Source organism: Panulirus ornatus, chromosome 33 (assembly GCF_036320965.1).
Source record: "Panulirus ornatus isolate Po-2019 chromosome 33, ASM3632096v1, whole genome shotgun sequence".
Lineage (NCBI taxonomy): Eukaryota > Metazoa > Arthropoda > Malacostraca > Decapoda > Palinuridae > Panulirus > Panulirus ornatus.
This window is the reverse complement of record NC_092256.1, coordinates 17137537-17160303: the sequence shown is the minus strand read 5'-3', so window position 1 is coordinate 17160303 and position 22767 is coordinate 17137537. Positions and strand designations below refer to the sequence as shown.

At 38.5% G+C, this 22767-nt stretch overlaps 1 protein-coding gene across 3 annotated transcripts in view; it reads right to left on the bottom strand.

Moving 5' to 3' along the window:
* Positions 1 to 20054, bottom strand: part of LOC139759499 (uncharacterized) — a 33279-nt gene extending 13225 nt beyond the window's left edge. The window contains exons 1-10 of one of the 3 annotated variants that reach the window (XM_071681693.1): positions 19860 to 20054; positions 13000 to 13201; positions 10973 to 11065; positions 9892 to 9990; positions 9322 to 9462; positions 7927 to 8023; positions 6838 to 6999; positions 3839 to 3948; positions 3524 to 3622; positions 1824 to 1958 (exon numbers count right to left, since the gene is read on the bottom strand). In XM_071681693.1, the coding sequence (XP_071537794.1) occupies positions 1824 to 1958; positions 3524 to 3622; positions 3839 to 3948; positions 6838 to 6999; positions 7927 to 8023; positions 9322 to 9462; positions 9892 to 9990; positions 10973 to 11065; positions 13000 to 13185 (1122 nt within the window). In that variant the 5' untranslated portion in view covers positions 13186 to 13201; positions 19860 to 20054. Of the gene's footprint in view, positions 1 to 1823; positions 1959 to 3523; positions 3623 to 3838; positions 3949 to 6837; positions 7000 to 7926; positions 8024 to 9321; positions 9463 to 9891; positions 9991 to 10972; positions 11066 to 12999; positions 13202 to 16198; positions 16374 to 16436; positions 16500 to 19859 lie in introns of those variants that run through there. The other 2 variants (XM_071681692.1, XM_071681694.1) reach the window with 2 other exon arrangements.
* Between the last annotated feature and the right edge of the window lie 2713 nt (positions 20055 to 22767).

Sequence of the window (22767 nt, the reverse complement as noted above, 5' to 3'; positions counted from 1 at the left end):
TGAGTTTGGTAAAGTGTGTGAAAGAAGAAAGTTGAGAGTAAATGTGAATAAGAGCAAGGTAATTAGGTACAATAGGGTTGAGGGTCAAGTCAACTGGGAGGTAAGTTTGAATGGAGAAAAACTGGAGGAAGTGAAGTGTTTTAGATATCTGGGAGTGGATTTGGCAGTGGATGGAACCAAGGAAGCGGAAGTGAGTCATAGGGTGGGGGAGGGGGCAAAAATTCTGGGAGCGTTGAAGAATGTGTGGAAGTCGAAAACTTTATCTCGGAAAGCAAAAATGGGTATGTTTGAAGGAATAGTGGTTCCAACAGTGTTGTATGGTTGCGAGCCGTGGGCTATGGATAGAGTTGTGCGCAGGAGGGTGGATGTGCTGGAAATGAGATGTTTGAGGACAATATGTGGTGTGAGGTGGTTTGATCGAGTAAGTAATAATAGGGTAAGAGAGATGTGCTGTAATAAAAAGAGTGTGGTTGAGAGAGCAGAAGAGGGTGTTTTGAAATGGTTTGGTCACATGGAGAGAATGAGTGAGGAGAGATTGACAAAGAGGATAGATGTGTCATAGGTGGAGGGAACGAGGAGAGGTGGGAGACCAAATTGGAGGTGGAAAGATGGAATGAAAAAGATTTTGAGTGATCGGGACCTGAACATGCAGGAGGGTGAAAGGCATGCAAGGAATAGTGAATTGGAACGATGTGGTATACCGCTGTCGACATGCTGTCAATGGATTGAACCAGGGCATGTGAAGCGTCTGGGGTAAACCATGGAAAGTTTTGTGGGGCCTGGATGTGGAAAGGGAGCTGTGGTTTCGGTGCATTATTACATGACAGCTAGAGACTGAGTGTGAACGAATGTGGCCTTTATTGTCTTTTCCTAGCGCTACCTCACACACATGAGGGGGGGGGGAGGGGGTTGTTAGTTCATGTGTGGCAGGGTGTCGATGGGAATTAATAAGGGCAGACAGTACGAATTATGTACATGTGTATATATGTATATGTCTGTGGGTGTATACATATGTATACGTTGCGATGTATAGGTATGTATATTTGCGTGTGTGGACATGTATGTATATACATGTGTATGTGGGTGGGTTGGGCCATTCTTTCATCTGTTTCCTTGCATTACCTCGCTAACGCGGGAGACAGTGACAAAGCAAAAATAAATAAATAAATCTCTGACACCTGTTCCTAACTGGTACTCCTTTATGAACTCCAGTACCGCTTTGTAGTCTTTCATGCCTCATCCTTAACAGGCCTCTGGTAGAGGGCAACTCTAGCACAGTGTTTGCAAAGGCTCCTGCCTAATGTTCCCACTGACTACTTCTAGCTAATGTTCCAACCTACTACTTCTACCTAATGTTTGTACCTATTGCTCATACCTAAATGCTCCAACCTAATACTTCTATCTACTGCTGTTAACATTTTGTCAAAAGGCAGGAAAATATAGAGTATGAAGAATGAGCTGTGTGAGTCAAGTGTTGTCACGTGTTATGTATGACAAGGAGATATTGTATCTTTGTGGATAGAATGCCAGTAGTCCACTTGAAGGTGAGGTAGAAAGAAAAGTTACCTAGGTCTGAAGAGTTCAACATGACAACCACTGAAGTTGTGTATCACTGGCCATAATGGTCTATTAAAGATTAACCAGAGGAAAAGGAAGTAACATCAAAGCATGCAACTGTAACTTTTCAATCATAAAAAATTCTTTCAAAGAGGAGGAAATTCAATTTCAAATAGCAAAGTTTTAAGATTTTTCAAATGGTAATTTATAGTATGTCTGATAATTAAGAAACTTAGAAACTTGGTTTGATACTTGACCATGCTTACCTTGTTGAAAATATCTTCAATATCAGGTAAAAGTTTTTCACAGGCTGTGGCAACTTCAGATGGTTTGCGTGAACTATTGCGTCCCACAGATTCTTTGTACAAGCGCACTTCTCGACGTAAGTTCTTCATTTTCACCTTGGATAAATAAAGGCTTTATAAAACACCAATAATGATTGATCAATTATAAAATCACAAAACCCCTGTTATGGGGGCTCTAGGAAATATAAGGCTGTGCTTTGATTACAGTGTCCACACAAAACATCGTCCACAAACTATATATTTTCAAAGGCAATACATAGCTAAGTTTTATTGTGGTTATAAGCATATGACTCTCTCAGGATGAAATCATCGTAAATCTAGTCGCTGAGATTATTGTTTCTAATGGCGTGAAAACCATCCGTGTGTCTTAGGCAATTTTGAAGGAAGGATGTTCTTCCTTTCATCTTCCTGGAAGCCACTTCATTTTGGGAATTTCCCTTCTGGGCACTGTATTTCTTCTATCTGTGCTTCAAGATAGTTGACTCTTAACTTTCTAAGAAGGAAAGAGCCTGAAAGCAAGAAAATATGGGTATACCTGAGATTTCTAGGCACACTGGGTGCTCAGAATGCATGATCAGGTGGTTGCTTCACACACTTCATCAATGCCTCACCTCATTCACAAGATCAAGACCCTATGGACCCAATTATGCTTTATGGATCTAGAATACTTCAAGAACCCAGCTAATTCCCTGCCTAGACATCTGCAAATGGCAATAAAGGCCAAAGGAGAGATGACAAAGCACTAAAATATAAGTATGACATTGCCTTTGAAACTGTATGAGGAGGCATACTAAGTTTTCTGCGGCCATTAAAACTAACAGGGAAATGATAGACTCCTCACTGAAAGTGATACATTGTAACCATGTGTAGTTTAGTCCATTACCATCCAAGTATGATAAGCATGTTCTTATCATTTTGATAAAAACAGATTCTAGATATTCAATTATACAATGAACTTTAGAAACAACATACCTAATCTCTGTAAATCTTTAACACTTACTCAAAAATCTCCAAAAGCATGTACTTATATCATCAGTTACTGACTGCCTAAGACACATCATCATAATTTTTGGACTATTTGCTTTTTATAATTAATAATTCAGTGGGGAAAAGTCATTCTTCTGCAAGGATGTTGGTAAATAATTTTTTCTGCATAGTACTAAACCGAGAAAGAGCAAAGTGAGGATTTTTCTTTAGAGGTATTACCTCAATCAGATAGGAAAAGGCAAACTGGTACACCATAGTTTCCTTTTCTGCTCCAGGACCTCCTTCAATAGGTCTCCCAGAGCACTCAGGCAGGCATAAAGCAGGGTGACTGTGTAAGGAATGACAGTATAAGAGAGGTGAGGGAATAAGCAAAGTGTGATTGAGAGAAGTGCATGGGACTGAATGAATTGGATCAATGAGGTATAAAAGGAACAAAGCACTGTCAATCAAAGAGGTTATATGAAGTAGCAAAGGCAACCAGTGGAAGAGAGTCTACAGGGATTGGCTTTCTATGGTGGGCTCCATTTTCAATGCAATATACACGACAGTTAGAGATTGGATTTGTGCAAATGAGGCCATTACTTGTCTGTTCCTGAAGCTGTCTTGCTAAGATAGGAGAACCAATCGTGTATCAGAAAAAAAGTAAAGAAATCATACAGGTGAATCTCACCAACCTGGCACTGTCGCCAGCTCTTTTGGATACCCCGAGCCTGCAGTCTCCGAGCTACACGTTTACACAATGCCATTGATCGGATGAAGTATGAAGGTGGTACCTAGTAATAAAAGAAATTTGTGTACGTTATTGTACAAAACAATTTAACACACTGAGAAAAGTGAATCACACTTTTCCTTGAGACAGAATGTTAACATATAAAAGACAAAAACATATACAAATTTAACAAATGTTTTTCATCAGCTTCATCACCAAACATCAATAAAACATCTACACATTTCTTTTAACATTCTACAATGGTAAACTTTAAACTTGCCTGAGTTAAAGTTTCCCGCCAAACTTTGAGAAGAGCTTCTGTGTCCCGAACAGACCAGATCTTGCGAGATGTGCAAGTGCATATGTCCATATCATCATCATGCAAGTGACCTAACATGATTAAAAGATCATTATATCATGTGTCTTACTTTGCAAATGACCTAACATAATTAAAAGATCATTATGTGTCTTACTTTGCAAAGACTTTTCAATCATTGCTGATATTAGTTCTCCAATGAGGAGTTAGCTACATAAACTTTCATTCAAAATATGTACATTGTAATATGGTATTGAAATAATCCTGTGCTTTCAGTCTCTTGACCATACATCTTAAAAATAATCCTCGTGAAATTGGTAGCACAAGTGAAACATTCTCAAATGATCCAGCTTACATAATTCTCCACATAAATATGCTAATTTCTAGCACCTCATTAAGCTCCTATCAAATGAACATTAAAGTCCATTGTTTACATTTCCCATTAATACATATATGATTATTTATGATTCTACATTTCAAACACTCCAAAATGTCTTCATCAGGTTTTGTCATTTACGTGACATCCCTTCCTAATTACAGTACTCTTTAACATAAAATTATGATTTTCTCATATTCTCTACATCAACAAACATACAGGTACAAATACATCTGAACATACTTATATGCATATTTATTCATTTATTATACTTGATTGCTATTTCCCACATCAGTGAGGTAGTGCCACGAAACAGATGAAGAATGGCCCATCCACTCATATGCACATATGTATGTGTATTGTGAGTGGATGGGCCATTCTATGTCTGTTTCCTGGTGCTACCTTGCTGACACAGGAAATAGTGATTATGTAAATAATATAATAATTCTATTTTTCATTATTTTGCTTTGTCGCTGTCTCCCATATTAGCGAGGTAGCGCAAGGATACAGACGAAAGAATGGCCCAACCCACCCACATACACATGTATATACATACACATCCACACATGCAAATATACATACCTATACATCTCAATGTATACATATATATACACACACAGACATATACATATATACACATGTACACAATTCACACTGTCTGCCTTTATTCATTCCCATCGCCACCTCGCCACACATGGAATAACAATCCCCACCCCCTCATGTGTGCGAGGTAGCGCTAGGAAAAGATAACAAAGGCCCCATTCGTTCACACTCAGTCTCTAGCTGTCATGCAATAATGCCCGAAACCACCGCTCCCTTTCCACATCCAGGCCCCACACAACTTTCCATGGTTTACCCCAGACGCTTCACATGCCCTGATTCAATCCACTGACAGCACGTCAACCCCGGTATACCACATCGATCCAATTCACTCTATTCCTTGCCCGCCTTTCACCCTCCTGCATGTTCAGGCCCCGATCACTCAAAATCTTTTTCATTCCATCTTTCCACCTCCAATTTGGTCTCCCACTTCTCCTCGTTCCCTCCACCTCCGACACATATATCCTCTTGGTCAATCTTTCCTCACTCATTCTCTCCATGTGCCCAAACCATTTCAAAACACCCTCTTCTGCTCTCTCAACCACGCTCTTTTTATATCCACACATCTCTCTTACCCTTACATTACTTACTCGATCAAACCACCTCACACCACACATTGTCCTCAAACATCTCATTTCCAGCACATCCACCCTCCTGCGCACAACTCTATCCATAGGCCACGCCTCGCAACCATACAACATTGTTGGAACCACTATTCCTTCAAACATACCCATTTTTGCTTTCCGAGATAATGTTCTCGACTTCCAAACATTCTTCAAGGCTCCCAGGATTTTCTCCCCCACCCTATGATTCACTTCCGCTTCCATGGTTCCATCCGCTGCCAGATCCACTCCCAGATATCTAAAACACTTTACTTCCTCCAGTTTTTCTCCATTCAAACTTACCTCCCAACTGACTTGACCCTCAACCCTACTGTACCTAATAACCTTGCTCTTATTCACATTTACTCTTAACTTTCTTCTTTCACACACTTTACCAAACTCAGTCACCAGCTTCTGCAGTTTCTCACATGAATTGGCCACCAGCGCTGTATCATCAGCGAACAACAACTGACTCACTTCCCAAGCTCTCTCATCCACAACAGACTTCATACTTGCCCCTCTTTCCAAAACTCTTGCATTCACCTCCCTAACAACCCCATCCATAAACAAATTAAACAACCATGGAGACATCACACATACCCCCTTTTAGAAAGTTAAAATACAGGGAGCGGAGGGTATCTAGCCACCTGCTCCCATCCCCTTTAGTCGCCTTCTACAACACGCACGGAATACGTAGGAAGTATGAATCATGTACACGTGTATATATGTATATGTCTGTGTATGTATATATATGTATACGTTGAAATGTATGAGTATGTATATGTGCATGCGTGGAGGTGTATGTATATACATGTGTATGTGGGTGGGTTGGGCCATTCTTTCATCTGTTTCCTTGCATTACCTCGCTAACGTGGGAGACAGCAACAAAGTATAATAAATATAAATACATATATAAACGCCCATATACATACATATACACATCAACATATACATACACACACACACACACAGACATATATATACATACATATGCATATACATATTCATACTTGCTTGCCTTCATTCATGCCCGTTGCTACCCTGCCCCAAGGGAAACAGCATCACTATCCCCTGCTTCAACAAAGCAGCACCAAGAAAACAAACAAAAAAGGCCACATTCCTTCACACTCAGTCTCTAGCTGTCATGTGTAATGCACTGAAACCACAGCTCCATATCCACATCCAGGCTCCACAGACCTTCCCATGGTTTACCCCTGACATTTCAAATGCCCTGGTTCAATCCACAGACAGCATCTCAACCCTGGTATACCAAATCACTCCAATTTACTCTAAAATATATCTCAAAATTAGAATCATGAAAATCTACATTTTTCCCTAAACCCATACAAAATAATACATATGCAGTTGCTTAAAATTATACAGACCAGGTGATCCAAGTCGTCTGATTTTATTAATTGGCTCTGAGCGATCATGACCACCATCTGAGCCATCAGTGCGCTGTTCATAACAAACTATATTGCTGCTGAGATGCATGGCTCGTTTACGCAAAGCTGAGCGTGCTCTCCTTCGTCTTCGGAGTCCTGTGCCTACAAGAGAAAAAAATGAATGTCATCAAGTCTCATTCAGCATGCTAAAAATGTTAAACATACATCCTCCTTCCTTACATTTGATTTTCCTCAATACTTACACAGGATCTATCTTCTTATTCATTGTATTCTTCCATAAGCCATTCCTTCCACATGACCGAATATGCAAGTTTGTCCATGAGCCCCTAAAATCATTCAATCTAGTATGTCAAGACATTCATTCATTCAGCATGTTCTCAATGTATATACATATGATAATAAAACAGTACATAGGCTAAAATAAGCTTGCTCGCCTACTTCATCTGGTTAAACACCCAAACTTTCACTTCTTCGTATCATGTCTTGATGCAGCCCCTTCCTGAGAAAGAAGGTTGTCCAGCATGAGTTGCTGTTCTCTCTCTCTCTCTGTTCTACTGGTAAGAATTAACCCATTTGTCTCAGGAAATGTCTGCTTGTGGCTCACACATTAAGGCCTTGACCTGCAGCTCACTGGCTGCTGCTTTTCAACTTTAATCTGGAGACCAGCAACAAGAGGAATGACTATCATGATAACTTCTTTTTTCCCCTAAACTGCTGAATTCCCTTCCTTCTTTCATGTTTCCTTCTTCCTATAACCCTTCCTCCATTCTGAGTCAGGTCTACAAACAAATGAAGAGCTTAAATTAATTTCTGCATTCTTTTCCATGTAACTTTTATTTACTGGGGCATGTTTATGCCTGTGCAATATTCGCAACCATAAAAAAGTGGCAGATGATTAATTGTAACATAAAATCATCTGCAACACTAAATAGTACTGCAATGAAGAAATTGATGATCAATTCTTTTCCTCTAATTTAGTAAGTCAGTAAAGAGCATACATTAATTTCTGTGCTGTTGTTTTCTAAAATGTGTAATGGAGTCCATCTAAACTTGTGTGACAACACTCACCAGGAGGTGGGGGAGGTTGGGATCTTGGGAGGATGACAGGTTTACGTTCCACCACTTCCCATTTTTCACGGTTTTCATCAGAATCACCTAAATCCACCTAAAAGATAAAGTATTAGTGAAATTGACATTTCTGGCACTCACATGAACAACTCACTGTACAGTACAGGTTGAAAAAACCATGCTTAAAATATTCTCAGGGAAGGAAAATGAAAACTTCATGAATTTAGTAACTACCATTCACAATAATTAGTACCAAAGGTGATCTAACTACTATTGTAGAATTCATATTACTAGCAGATTACTGAATATTTCAATTTAGAGTGTCTGCTATCTAGAATTGATAACATAAAACACTTACTGTTACCAAAACCAGCTAAGGAAGGATAAGAGAGAATAGGAATAAGGATACTACTTTGCTGGTAAACAGGCAAGCAGCTGTTCTGCAAGCACAACCAATAGTATAAAATAACCCTATCATCTTTGTCAAATTACTATTTGAATTCTCCAATTCATTTCCATTACATTATCATGCCTGTAAAGAAAATTCCAATCAAGCTTATAACAAGAATAACAGAATATGAAAAAAGTGATGATGGTTGTAATCTTTGGCATGCAGGAGTAATGAGATAACCAACATGGTTACTCTATACACTACTATGGATACAGAGGCCACACTTAATTGATGTATTTGTTACTGGGTGATTACCAAAAATTACCACCAAAGCCAAGGTAATATTTATTCCATTCAGCAATAAGGGGAAACTAGCTTAATTTCTGTTTAAAGTATGGGGAAACTTTTCCTAAAGCTGACAATACCTACATGCAACAACTATATGAACATGTGAGATAACCAGCAATCTACTGGTGCTGCTTTCAGTGTTACACCATAATGATGAATCTAGCATGGCCCATGGTTAACAACTTATCAAGCAGACATAAACACAAACTAATCAGTATTACTAACCAATGAATAAAAAAAAAAAAAGTGTCATGGGTAGATTCAACTTCCCACATTGTAGTACTATTTAGAGAAGACTTACAGCACTTTCAGTAAGTTTAAAAAAATAATGTACAAGATTTTCCTCTTCCTAACATAATAATCTAACTGAATCATGGAAATCACCAACTCTCAAGAATTTGTAACCTGCATGATCTTCATATGAGAGCATTTCCTTGAATCCTAATTATGGACAAAATGATATTGGCAACAGGCTCAAGGTGCAACCAGCTTTTTGACACAGATGAAGTGTTTTGTGACAGTGCTGGATATCTCTGCCTACTCTTAGAGTTCTACTGATACTGAATCAAGTATGGAAGTAAAAAGCAACCATTTTCGTAATTCATAGAGCTAAATGCATGAGCTCGTGCTCTGTTTATAAACTTTTCAGTCCTAACTTGTTGTGTATAACGATGATCTTTGACACGCCGTCCTTTGACTGTGGTTGTGGCAGCAGAATCCCCTCCATCTGCTCCTACACCTCCAGCTGAAACTCCTCCCCCTGATGACTTCTCATTTTCCATTTCTGGTGCCAAATCCTGTGGGATAAATGGTAAAGTTGAAAATATTAAACTGTCTGTATTCAAGATGTTGCTGTTATATCACCCTATCCAACAAATCATTTTCTCTCACCTGCTGTTGCCAAAAACTAGAGCTCAGTCATTCTGACAAATCACACACTCACAAAAGAACTGATGATGACTGCACCAACTATTATGAGGACCTACACAAAAGTTATTCTAATATATGGATGATGTCATTCATCCCAAGTAAATGCAAAATAATGAAGATAATGAAGATAGGATACTAAGAAAGAAGGCCTTGATACATTTATTTTCCAGTAAGAAAGAGGCCATAGGATTCTGTGTGTGAGAGACTTTGAGTCAACTTTGCATCCAACCTGTTGCCAGAGCCCTATCTTTGGAAAACTGTTAGAAATGAAGTATGCCAACAAATATTAGACTTACCTCTATATCACTGTCATCAGCATTGTCCTCAAGACCCTTGATTCTTAAGTATCTAGCACCCCGAATGAAAGCCTGGAGACGTTCCTCATTAACACATACCTGCAGAAAAGCTATTTGTAAACCATGATGATTCGTGAAGAATATAACCTCAAGAAGCAGAGAAAGCCTATAACGTATAAGTTCATAGCACAATCCATTCTTGATATACAGGCTCTAGTATGACATCTAATATCAGCACATTAATATCCTTATTTCCTCACAGTGAATTCAAGCCTTGGCTGTGTATGAAGATAATTTCTGGCTTTTTGATGATCATTCAGTACCAAAAACAAAGTATGGTATACTGTATCTATCTATTTATCTATATCTCTGATGTCTGTTCCCTCCAGGAACTCCTATCAAGGGGTAGCCATGCAAGAAGTCTCCACTCATCCTTGTTCTTACATACCTCCCTTGCATACACCATTCCAAGCATTCTTCCTGTCTTTCTCTCACTCCAGTATTCCTCCACCCTATTTGCCCATGTCACAGGTGGTCTTCCACTCACACCAACCCCTTCAACTGAACTATCAAACTCTCTCCTTGTAAACTCCCAGTTTTGCATTCTTTCCACATGCCCAAACCACCTCCCCTTCCCCCACTTCCTTCCCTCCTCCATATCCATGCATGTAACAACTGCTGCCCCCCTTACCCCACAATCCTCTTCCTTCCCTCCTCCATATCCATGCATGTGACAACTGCTGCCTCCCCTTCCCCCACATTCATCAGTTCTTAAAAATACTCTTTCTATCTTCCTCCCTTTGATTCAGCAATTCCCATTCCTTACTTCTCACATCAACATTCCCACTGTTACATCCAAAACTTTCCTTTTTCCCGTCTTCCAGTAGTTTGTTACCCAAAACTTTTCGACTAACTTTCTTCCAAAATCTTCATCTACTCTTTCTTTGCTTTCCTCTATCAACTTCTGTTAAGAAGCTGATAATGGTACCATGTATATATACATAATTCATACAAATGATTTTATGAAACAATATATCCAGCAAAATTACTGACATTAATGTGTCTAATCTTTCATTCATACCTGGCCTGTGTACATGAAGTCCACCATGGCCTTTAGTTCTGGGTAGCGAATCTCCATGGGCAACAGCACTATGGGATGCTTCGAAGGGTTGTCCTGAAATCAAAATGGAACTATTACATATTTCCATAAGGCATATCAATAGCCAAAATGAAAAATGTATATCTTAATATGTGATTTTCATTAAATGGGCAAAGAGAGGAAATCTATAACTAAAATGAAGGTATTCCATAGAAAATATTTCATAAAGTATCATTGAATAAAATTGTTCTACGACGATTCCCCACATATATGATTATACATATAACAAATCATAACTTAATCTAACCTAAAACAAACATATCAAAGCTAACCTAATCCCACAAAGTCAGTTTCTATTAGTCTTAATTATATACAACGAGGATACATTTGGGGGGAATTGACCAGTTGGAAGGGAACTGCCTGGGAGAAGTTATCATGAGGATTGTGATACAGAATGAAATACATCTTGTTTTAATTATGTGAAAACTTCTTTGACAAGAATTTTGTTAAAAGATAACTTCATTCATGCACCCTACGATGCTGCCAAATACAGTACAAACTCCACAAATGACAGCTTTTCCAGTCATAAAAGTTGTAACTATATGCCTTCCACTTGAAAAAAAATCCAGAATTATAGTTCCTAGTACTGTGTTACTCTTTTCAGCTATATTTTCTTTCCTTTAAAACCTTATAACTAACTTTACCTGAAAACATACAGAATTATGAAAATCTTTATATAAATATATATATATATACTGAACATGCCCTAAGAAAATTCAAATCTTTTATGAAAAAATATTTTTTTTTTTCTTTGCTTTGTCGCTGTCTCCCGCGTTTGCGAGGTAGCGCAAGGAAACAGACGAAAGAAATGGCCCAACCCACCCCCATACACATGTATATACATACGTCCACACACGCAAATATACATACCTACACAGCTTTCCATGGTTTACCCCAGACGCTTCACATCCCTTGATTCAATCCACTGACAGCACGTCAACCCCGGTATACCACATCGCTCCAATTCACTCTATTCCTTGCCCTCCTTTCACCCTCCTGCATGTTCAGGCCCCTGATCACACAAAATCTTTTTCACTCCATCTTTCCACCTCCAATTTGGTCTCCCTCTTCTCCTCGTTCCCTCCACCTCCGACACATATATCCTCTTGGTCAATCTTTCCTCACTCATTCTCTCCATGTGACCAAACCATTTCAAAACACCCTCTTCTGCTCTCTCAACCACGCTCTTTTTATTTCCACACATCTCTCTTACCCTTACGTTACTTACTCGATCAAACCACCTCACACCACACATTGTCCTCAAACATCTCATTTCCAGCACATCCATCCTCCTGCGCACAACTCTATCCATAGTCCATGCCTCGCAACCATACAACATTGTTGGAACCACTATTCCTTCAAACATACCCATTTTTGCTTTCCGAGACAATGTTCTCGACTTCCACACATTCTTCAAGGCTCCCAGAATTTTCGCCCCCTCCCCCACCCTATGATCCACTTCCGCTTCCATGTTTCCATCTGCTGCCAGATCCACTCCCAGATATCTAAAACACTTTACTTCCTCCAGTTTTTCTCCATTCAAACTCACCTCCCAATTGACTTGACCCTCAACCCTACTGTACCTAATAACCTTGCTCTTATTCACATTTACTCTTAACTTTCTTCTTTCACACACTTTACCAAACTCAGTCACCAGCTTCTGCAGTTTCTCACATGAATCAGCCACCAGCGCTGTATCATCAGCGAACAACAACTGACTCACTTCCCAAGCTCTCTCATCCCCAACAGACTTCATACTTGCCCCTCTTTCCAAAACTCTTGCATTCACCTCCCTAACAACCCCATCCATAAACAAATTAAACAACCATGGAGACATCACACACCCCTGCCGCAGACCTACATTCACTGAGAACCAATCACTTTCCTCTCTTCCTACACGTACACATGCCTTACATCCTCGATAAAAACTTTTCACTGCTTCTACATACCCTTAAGAAGTCTCTAAAGTATGATGAACATGCTGCCAAAATGAGCTGATGGGCCCGAACTTTGCTTCCATCACCACAGACTACTGTTACATCAACCAGGTCACCTTCACGTCTCAGGCCACTTAGTGTATTCACTAGAGACCCATGATAGTTGTTCCAAAGAATACAGTATTGGCTCCCATCCATCCTGCATTACCTCTGTCTGTAAGGGAGTTTTAAAGTCAATACAGTAATTCACAGTACAACAATCCAATTACATCCATGATCAAAATGTGTCTGAAATACAGAAATATATGAAAAATAATAAAACCTTAATCATTAGACACTACAGGGAAAAAGTAATACTCTCAATACATAACATATATATATATATATATATATATATATATATATATATATATATATATATATATATATATATATATATATATATATATATCTATCCCTGGGGATAGGGGATTAAGAATACTTCCCACGTATTCCCTGCGTGTCGTAGAAGGCGACTAAAAGGGGAGGGAGCGGGGGGCTGGAAATCCTCCCCTCTCGTTTTTTTTTTTTAATTTTCCAAAAGAAGGAACAGAGGGGGCCAGGTAAGGATATTCCAAAAAAGGCCCAGTCCTCTGTTTCTAACGCTACCTCGCTAACGCGGGAAATGGCGAATAGTTTAAAAGAAAATATATATATATATATATATTTATTTATTTATTCATTTATTTTGCTTTGTCGCTGTCTCCCGAGTCAGCAAGGTAGTGTAAGGAAGCAGACGAAAGAATGGCCCAACCCACCCACATACACATGTATATACGTACACGTCCACACACGCAAATATACATACCTATACATCTCAACGTATACATATATATATATATATATACACACAGACATATACATATATACACATGTACATAATTCATACTGTCTGCCATTATTCATTCCCATCGCCACCTCGTCACATGAAATAACAACCCCCTCCCCCCTCATGTGTGCGAGGTAGCGCTAGGAAAAGATAACAAAGGCCCCATTCGTTCACACTCAGTCTCTAGCTGTCATGTAATAATGCATCGAAACCACAGCTCCCTTTCCACATCCAGGCCCCACAGAACTTTCCATGGTTTACCCCAGACGCTTCACATGCCCTGGTTCAATCCACTGACAGCACGTCAACCCCGGTATGCCACATCGTTCCAATTCACTCTATTCCTTGCACACCTTTCACCCTCCTGCATGTTCGGGCCACGATCACTCAAAATCTTTTTCACTCCATCTTTCCACCTCCAATTTGGTCTCCCACTTCTCCTCATTCCCTCCACCTCTGACACATACATCCTCTTGGCCAATCTTTCCTCACTCATTCTCTCCATGAGACCAAACCATTTCAAAACACCCTCTTCTGCTCTCTCAACCACACTCTTTTTATTACCACACATCACTCTTACCCTTACATTACTTACTCGATCAAACCACCTCACACCACATATTGTCCTCAAACATCTCATTTCCAGCACATCCACCCTCCTGTGCACAACTCTATCCATAGCCCACACCTCGCAACCATACAACATTGTTGGAACCACTATTCCTTCAAACTTACCCATTTTTGCTTTCCGAGATAATGTTCTCGACTTCCACACATTCTTCAAGGCTCCCAGAATTTTCGCCCCCTCCCCACCCTATGATTCATTTCCACTTCCATGGTTCCATCCGCTGCCAAATCCACTCCCAGATATCTAAAACACTTCACTTCCTCCAGTTTTTCTCCATTCAAACTTACCTCCCAATTGACTTGACCCTCAACCCTACTGTACCTAATAACCTTGCTCTTATTCACATTTACTCTCAACTTTCTTCTCTCACACACTTTACCAAACTCAGTCACCAGCTTCTGCAGTTTCTCACATCAATCAGCCACCAGAGCTGTATCATCAGTGAACAAGTGACTCACTTCCCAAGCTCTCTCATCCACAACAGACTGCATACTGCATTTATATATATATATATATATATATATATATATATATATATATATATATAAACATACAACCTCAGGACCCCCTTTATGGGGTTCCTGCAGCTTCAGGGTGGTGCTCCAGTCAGCAACAGGAAATGATGGAACTCCCCTGACATCCTCTACAAGCAGTTCATAAACACTTTAAATCATGCTGCTCAACTGCCTGGTCATCCATATATATATATGGAGTGAGGGAAGGTGATCGGTTAAGAAATATCAGTGTAAGAGAGGTGTGTGGCAGTAAGTATGAATGACAGAGTTAACCAGGATGAGTAGAATTCTGATAGCTGGTTGACAACTCTTACCAAACCCTTCGTTCACTTCACATCCACCCATATTACATCCATACCATGTCAAAACAAATATCAAAGAATTCAATAAATCAGAAGGACATTGTTTTAATGAAAGTCACAATCCTTCTCACTTTCACAACATTTAGGTTACAGACCATAACCACAATCTCATGTGTCACATATACATATAATCATATAGCTGTTGAATAGACTATACGTCCCTACGTGTCATCGACACAACGACTGTATGAAGAGAATTGAAAGACATCTCAGCCTTTATTTGGTCACAAAGGAGTCACCCATACGTGTCAAATAACTTGTTTTCCCTACGGTTGATGACACAAATACTCAATAACACACATAACGTCAAGCTACTATAAGACAGCACGAATATACAAGTTTGAACTTCATACCATCCGCCATAACAAATCGACCGAAAGGCTAAATTTTAAATGCCAAGATGTTTCTCTATCAACCCCAGTCTGACAAATTGCATCAACATGCTTGGCTTTAGTTATACTACGACAATCTTTTCTTACTAAATTGCTTTACACCTAATTCAATATGATTCTTAACTTTAAAACATGCTCAGAATGCACAGCTTTTTTCTTCTTCACTGAATTACCTTCTAAATAATGTTACTTATTCCTAACAATTTCCTGATGATTCCATCTTTTGAATCAATATACAATATATTAATTTTGTAATCCTTACTTAAAGAAAGGACAACGTACGAAAAAAATCATACGAGTTCAAAAAATGCGGGAAAGCTTAAACACACATGACATGATTGGTTGGGTTACACACCTCACACTCACTAAATCTAAGGCAACTGGTAAGTGAATTATCATTATCAAATACCATGTGGATATAAATGAGTGCCATTATCATTATTTACATGATTAATATCCCGAGGTGTTCGTATCCGTCCACCTAACTGTGGCATCGTTCCACCATGGCGGTGCTCCATATTGAGATGAGACGCCATTTTACGTTGACAGTTAATGCCTAAATGTCCACGTTTCTGATGCTACCATGAGGATCACGTCTATGGGTTGTTCATCTCGAGTGTAACGAGCAATTCTGTCGAGATGTGGAGGGTGACAAAGGAATTATCTGCGTAGAATCGTACTTACGGACTCGACTAAAGGAACAGGATCGGATCCACTTCTTGGCCATAGGTGATCACGTATTATTGGAACATAACAACAGAATCTATACACAATGTTTATCTACATTCTCGCGCACAAATATTTCTTATATAATCAATTTCATAAAGGGAACATGAATGAATATTTAAAGTCAATAAAACCTTAGAAAATATGTCGAAAATGTTCATGTGACCTTTAAATTATTTATTTTTAGAAGCATATACTTCCCTGGCAGTAATGAAGCTCTGAAAATTTAGGATAATCTTCCTTAGTTCCGATAGAAGTGATGATTTTTGCAGTTAACAAATGCATTCTCGGAATTCTATCAAATATTTCTATTTGCAGAGAATGCGTGTACTAATAAATGCTTATTACAAGCCTTATGTACAATGTACCGTATTCTGTCATAGTAATTATGTAAACTATTTAACTTCCCTAACCTCTGTTTTCAATATATATATATATATATATATATATATATATATATATATATATATATATATATATATATATATATATATATATATATCAGGTGTTTCCTTATAACACTGTGCGAGAACAATGATTAGAGAAATAGAGATCTGTATGTGGCATTTATGGATCTGGAGAAAGCATATGATAGAATTGCTACAGGTGCCTTATGAAAGGGTTTACGAATATATCGTGTGGCTGGAAAGCTGCTGGAAGCATTCGGAAGTTTCTATCAAGACTGTAAGGCGTGTGTATGAGTAGGGAGAGAGTGAACTGGTCCAGACGAAGGTTCGTCTGAGGCAGGGGTGTGATGTCATCATGAGTGTATGAATATGGATGAGGTGAAGAGGTTGGTGAATGAAAGAGTCAGGGAAAGAGGAACGAGTATACACTCACTAGGGAGTTAGGGGGTCTGGATAATGAGTCAGTCGTTGTCTGCTGGTGGTGGCTGACGGGTGAGAAACTACAGAAGTTGGTGACTGAGGGATAGAGACAGGAAACTTTAAATGTGAATAACAGCATTGCAAATAGAACAAATGGAGACTGGATGTGTTGGAAGTGAAATACTTTGGAGCAATACGTTAAATAAGCCACAGTGATCGGTGTAAGAGATATGAGGAAAGTCAATCAACCCATATATATATATATATATATATATATATATATATATATATATATATATATATATATACTTTATCGCCGTTACCTGCGTTAGAGAGGTAGCTCCAGGAGCAGACGAAGAGAGGCAGTATGATTACGTGGTCATTTGTCTTTCAAAGTTACGCACCCATGACTCCATGAGTCATAAAAATTCCCACAAAGTCTATAACATGGTCGTTATCCTCACACGTCTTTAGTGCCCTAGAAACTTAAAGGTCTCGCGCACAGTTTAAATATCTTTGGGGCACGGCCTTATCACTGCTGTTATGAGACATTTAAACAACGACCCAAGGAATTAACATCTCTAGCGCACTTTGGAGCTTGAATATTATGCTATTCTAATAATCGATCCAGAAATCTAATCTTCATGGGCGAGTTGGCTTCGGCATATAAAATGTCCCAAAAAAATAAATATTTTGAGAGCGCTTGGGAGTTTTAATTTATCAGGTATACGGTTTTACTACAACAGTTATATGGCATCTGAACCAGCGATACAGAAATTTGAATTTCTCGGCTGCGGAGTCTAAATATCTCTGGAAAATGGCATCATTGTGGCATGTGTTGCTTTAAGCTATTTAAATTGTCGTCTTAGGAGTTTAAAAGTCGCATATGGTGGTTTAAATACCTAAGGTATGGTTGCGTTGCTAAAGCCCAAAGACATTTGCCGTATGTAAAATGAGGTTTTGGAAGTTCGAATATACGTTTGTTGTTAAGATATAGGTTGGTAAAACTTCAGATTTACTTCGCAAAGTAAATTGCTATGCGTGTAAACACTGTTCGCGGAGTGAGGCTTTGCAAACTTAGTTTTTTTTTTTTTGTATTTTTAGAACGTGGGTCAGTTTGCAAGTGAGTTTCTTTACTGGCTAGTGACTTCATGATCTTTCCCAAAGAGAGTTGTCCAGATTTAATGTTCAACAGGTTAACTAGCAAAGCACAGATAATCTAAACGATAATCAAAATTCGAACAGAATACCCTACTTTTAAATATACCTTAACCAGGCTGTAATTATGGGTTTTTACGAGATGGATCTGTCGACATATCCATACATTCTAAAAGAAAAAATGCAATTAATCTCTTTGCATAACAGCGAAGATATATCCCGTATGTTTTTAACACGTACAGTTTGTTTCTGCTCTGTTTTGACTACGAGGTTTCGCCCCTTCAAAGTCACAATGTACTCATGATTAAGTTACTCCTAGTTAGTTTATATATTTTCTTTCCTCGTTCATATACTTATCTGTCTTTTGATTTTGATGTTCGACTCTAAAGAATGATGAAATATGAACTACGAATATGTCATCGCCAGGGAAACGTCTACATATCTTTCGTGGATCTTACTGACCCATTTGAATAAACTAACAGCATTTAAGGCACTGACGTCATTCAATCAATCAATTGACCTTGTACACTAGTCACGTCCGGCAGTAATGTCATGCAAAACGTTATCAAAGGATGTATTTTACAGTGATGCTATAGACATTAGTCTTCAGCTCTGTCATTAATTTACCGTTCTGAAATAATACTCATTTCTTTCTGAACATGAACACCTTTGATTGTTATTATGCGACATTAACAGGCCATAAATATTTGGTTAACCGTAGCTTAAAGCACGATCAAAGGACATTAACAGTGAAGCCGCTGGAGAACTCTAAATCTTGTCCTAAATCCTCCTAGTTCAGAGCCTTTTAGTTCAAAATTCCACTGATCTACCGATTTTAGACTTTATATCTCATTGTTCTTAGGTAAAGATGCATAAGACAGTGAAACAATTTTTTTAGTTACTGTATATCACTGGTATCTTGCGGAAAAGCGAAACAAAGGGCGGCCTTGTATCGCCAATGAACTTTGACGCCACAGCTTAAGACCTTTAACAAACTGCAAGATTCATGTTATTATCACGCGTTTCATACAGCAATGTAAAGATTATTCTGAAATAGTACACTGTCTCACTTTCGTTGACTTTTATGGTTACGAGTTGTTACTTTGTCACACATGTTAAGGTGGAAGATCTAATAATATATTTATATATGTGTCCATACAACACACGTCACTGCACCACTTCACTGATGGTCAACAAGGAGCTAAATACGAATGACAATTGTAGATCATTTCTTAAACCCTTTCTTCGTGTTGAGATCTTATTCACCCAATTCCTTCCCTTCACCAATTCTCGAGTGAAAAGTCACACACTGATAAACATATTTAGTTTCAAAGCCATTAATTCACCTGTCCCTCTCTTCTGAAATTTAACAAAACATGAAGCACCTGTACCTCACCTTCCAGGACCAATGCTTCAAGGATCATCACGTGTATTAAACTTCCTTTTCTCAAAATCTTCCATTCCAACTGGGCTTTTCTTAGAAGACATTAAAGGCAGAAAGCAAGTCTCCATGCTGCTTCGAATAGCTTGACAAAGGAAAGATCCGTTCCTATTTCATATGACGAATTCCACCAACCTTGGTATGCACAAGTGATTGACACAGGCTCAATGTTTATTTCATATTCATAGAAAATGAAAGGAGCAGGGATTATCATCAAAGAAGATGAAGCTTAAATACCAGTAACTATTCTATTTTATATTTTATTTCTATATAGCCAAAATAGGAAAATATAACGTTTGTTGAAGAGAATATGAATCAAAATAAATTCAGATTTATGTATGAAGATGAGGGTGTGGTGGAACTGGTGAGGGGAAGGCAGAAGTGAATTGAAAATAGAGCTGTGATGAGGATAAGGGCGTGGTGAAGGCGAGAGCGTAATGAAGACGGCAAGATGAAAACAATAGTGAAGTGAGGATTTGGGTGTTGATGAAGATAAGGATGTGGTAATCATGGATTTTAATCCAACCATTAGCAAAGTTTGTAACAGGAATATTGTATATGAGGTTGTCGAGGGTGTAGATGTGTTTGATGGCGTCTTCCTCTGAATTGAATATGATGGGCGAGTGATTTTGCGGAGGGATACTATCAATACTGCATTCGCTCACGAATATTGGGGTTCCCATTTACGTATCTTGATTTTCTACTTGTGAATATTCAAGTATAGTTTGAAAAATCAATAACAAGATTCTATTAAGGCTAAAACAACGCAATTCCATGTTTCTATTTATTCATATACTTTTTTTTGCCATGGTACCATATTATGCTAGCTGGATAAAACTATATTATCACAACTGGATACAGTAGTAAGGATGAAAGAGAGAAAAAAAAATCCTGTCGAAATATATCTGATACACTTTTTGTATCAAGAATACACAAAGATTCATTTGCATCCAACAATACGTACAGCAGTTGTATGGAAATATGCAGATAGATGTCAGAAAAAAAATTCACAAACTAGTATTAAGATAAAGAGATAGGGGACTGATATAATTTCTTTGTTCTAATGAATATTTTAGTTATTTACTTTTAAAGAAGACGTACAACAATCCTTATCTGAGGAACAGGTCAGTCGAAAGCTTAGCTCTACCACAATATTTTCAGAACCATCTATAAAATAATTCTGGAACAACGGTACAGCATTATCTGAGTAACTATGAAAGGAAAATAATAAACATTAACCTATATAAGAACAGGAACGTAAGTGATGGAACACAATGCTAAATTTACACAATGAAACAAGTGAAATACATCGAGATCGAAATGACAGGTTATTCTACGGAGGAATACACGAAAGCACTGTAATACACTTACAAACCACAGAACGTATTACCAAATGACAACTGTCTGGCTGAAAATTCACCGAACGTATATTCCAGAAAACTTTGCTTTGTCCATGAATGTGCTCATGAAACTTTTAAAAGTATCTGTGGAGGCCCAATGTTTTTACTGCTTAAGTTTGTATAAGTAATATTGAATACAGAGGAGGAAATAACTCCATATGTTGCTCTTAGGAGTAAGTAGATCATATTATACGTGTAGATATTCAAGGAAACTTAGTTGCCAAAGCATATCATTCGCAAAATATTGTATTTGATATCTACGAAAGATTACAGCGGATAGAAAAAGGAATTCCAGTTACATTTTTTTCGTGCTGATTTGTAGCTGTCTAGTGCTATAACTTGAAGGCACTATCACACAAAATATCAGTCATTACCTTTCAGCGCTCGCAAGTTTCTCTTGACCTTTTGCAGAGTGCGTAACGCATCCTTGATCAGCTCAAGCATAGACAAAGGTCATTCTCCACTACACTAAATCAATGTGTACATAAGCTGCTTAATGGTATAGCTCTCTATCTTGAAAACTGCATCAGTCCCTCATAAAGACAATCTGCTGAGTCGGATGACTATAACGAGACAAGATTTACGTAGCCGATCGAATCTCTTCACCATTTAGCTTACTACTCAGTCGTTGTAAGGATACCAACCGTATACAAATCACCTTATATGCACTGCAAATGCTCCACAAATCTTTGATCATACACTCTGCAACGATTGGGGGAAAAAATGCTAAAAGTAGCGAATCACTCAGCGGAAGAAAACACTTACACCGGAATCAATCCTTCGAGTCGATTTAACTTCATGTTTTTGTTCATAACGGATGGGGTTTTCAACCGTACACTGAAGTTGACTGAACGAGCAAGCGCAGGTTTCCTGAAACTGAGACGCATTCGAACGTTCCACAACAGATGTTTCGAAATTTCGAGTTCATCGTTCATCGAATCCATCAAATTGGACAAAGACCTGAAGTGGCTTCATCGAAGTCTTCCCGTCTCGCAACAGTTAGTTAAAATCCTTCCCAACTGAAATAGGCATTAGAGTAACTACGTATGCTGGACACACTGTTTCTGGCAAATTATCGATAAAGTCATTTATTATACAAGTAGCTAACGCGCAATGATCTGGCTTCTTAACCTTGAGCACCTTGAATGGACAATGAGTATATACTCACCAAGTATCGTCCGAAGAAGTACCACCTCCTCCACACGAACACCTTAGCACTACACATCACGTAATAAAGTGAGGCATGCATTCACTCGACAAACAAACTGTGGGAATGAAACGGTCAACCATAAGGCACCAAACATTGTATTTTCATAAATTGTTTCTCGGTTTGGGTTGCGTTCGCTTCGTTCGGAGGAGGAAGGTATCGGTAAGAATAGTTGCTTGAATTAAGAATCATGCCTTGGATATCAATAAAACGATTTATAATATGTGAATGACATATATGTGGTGTTATAGCCTTA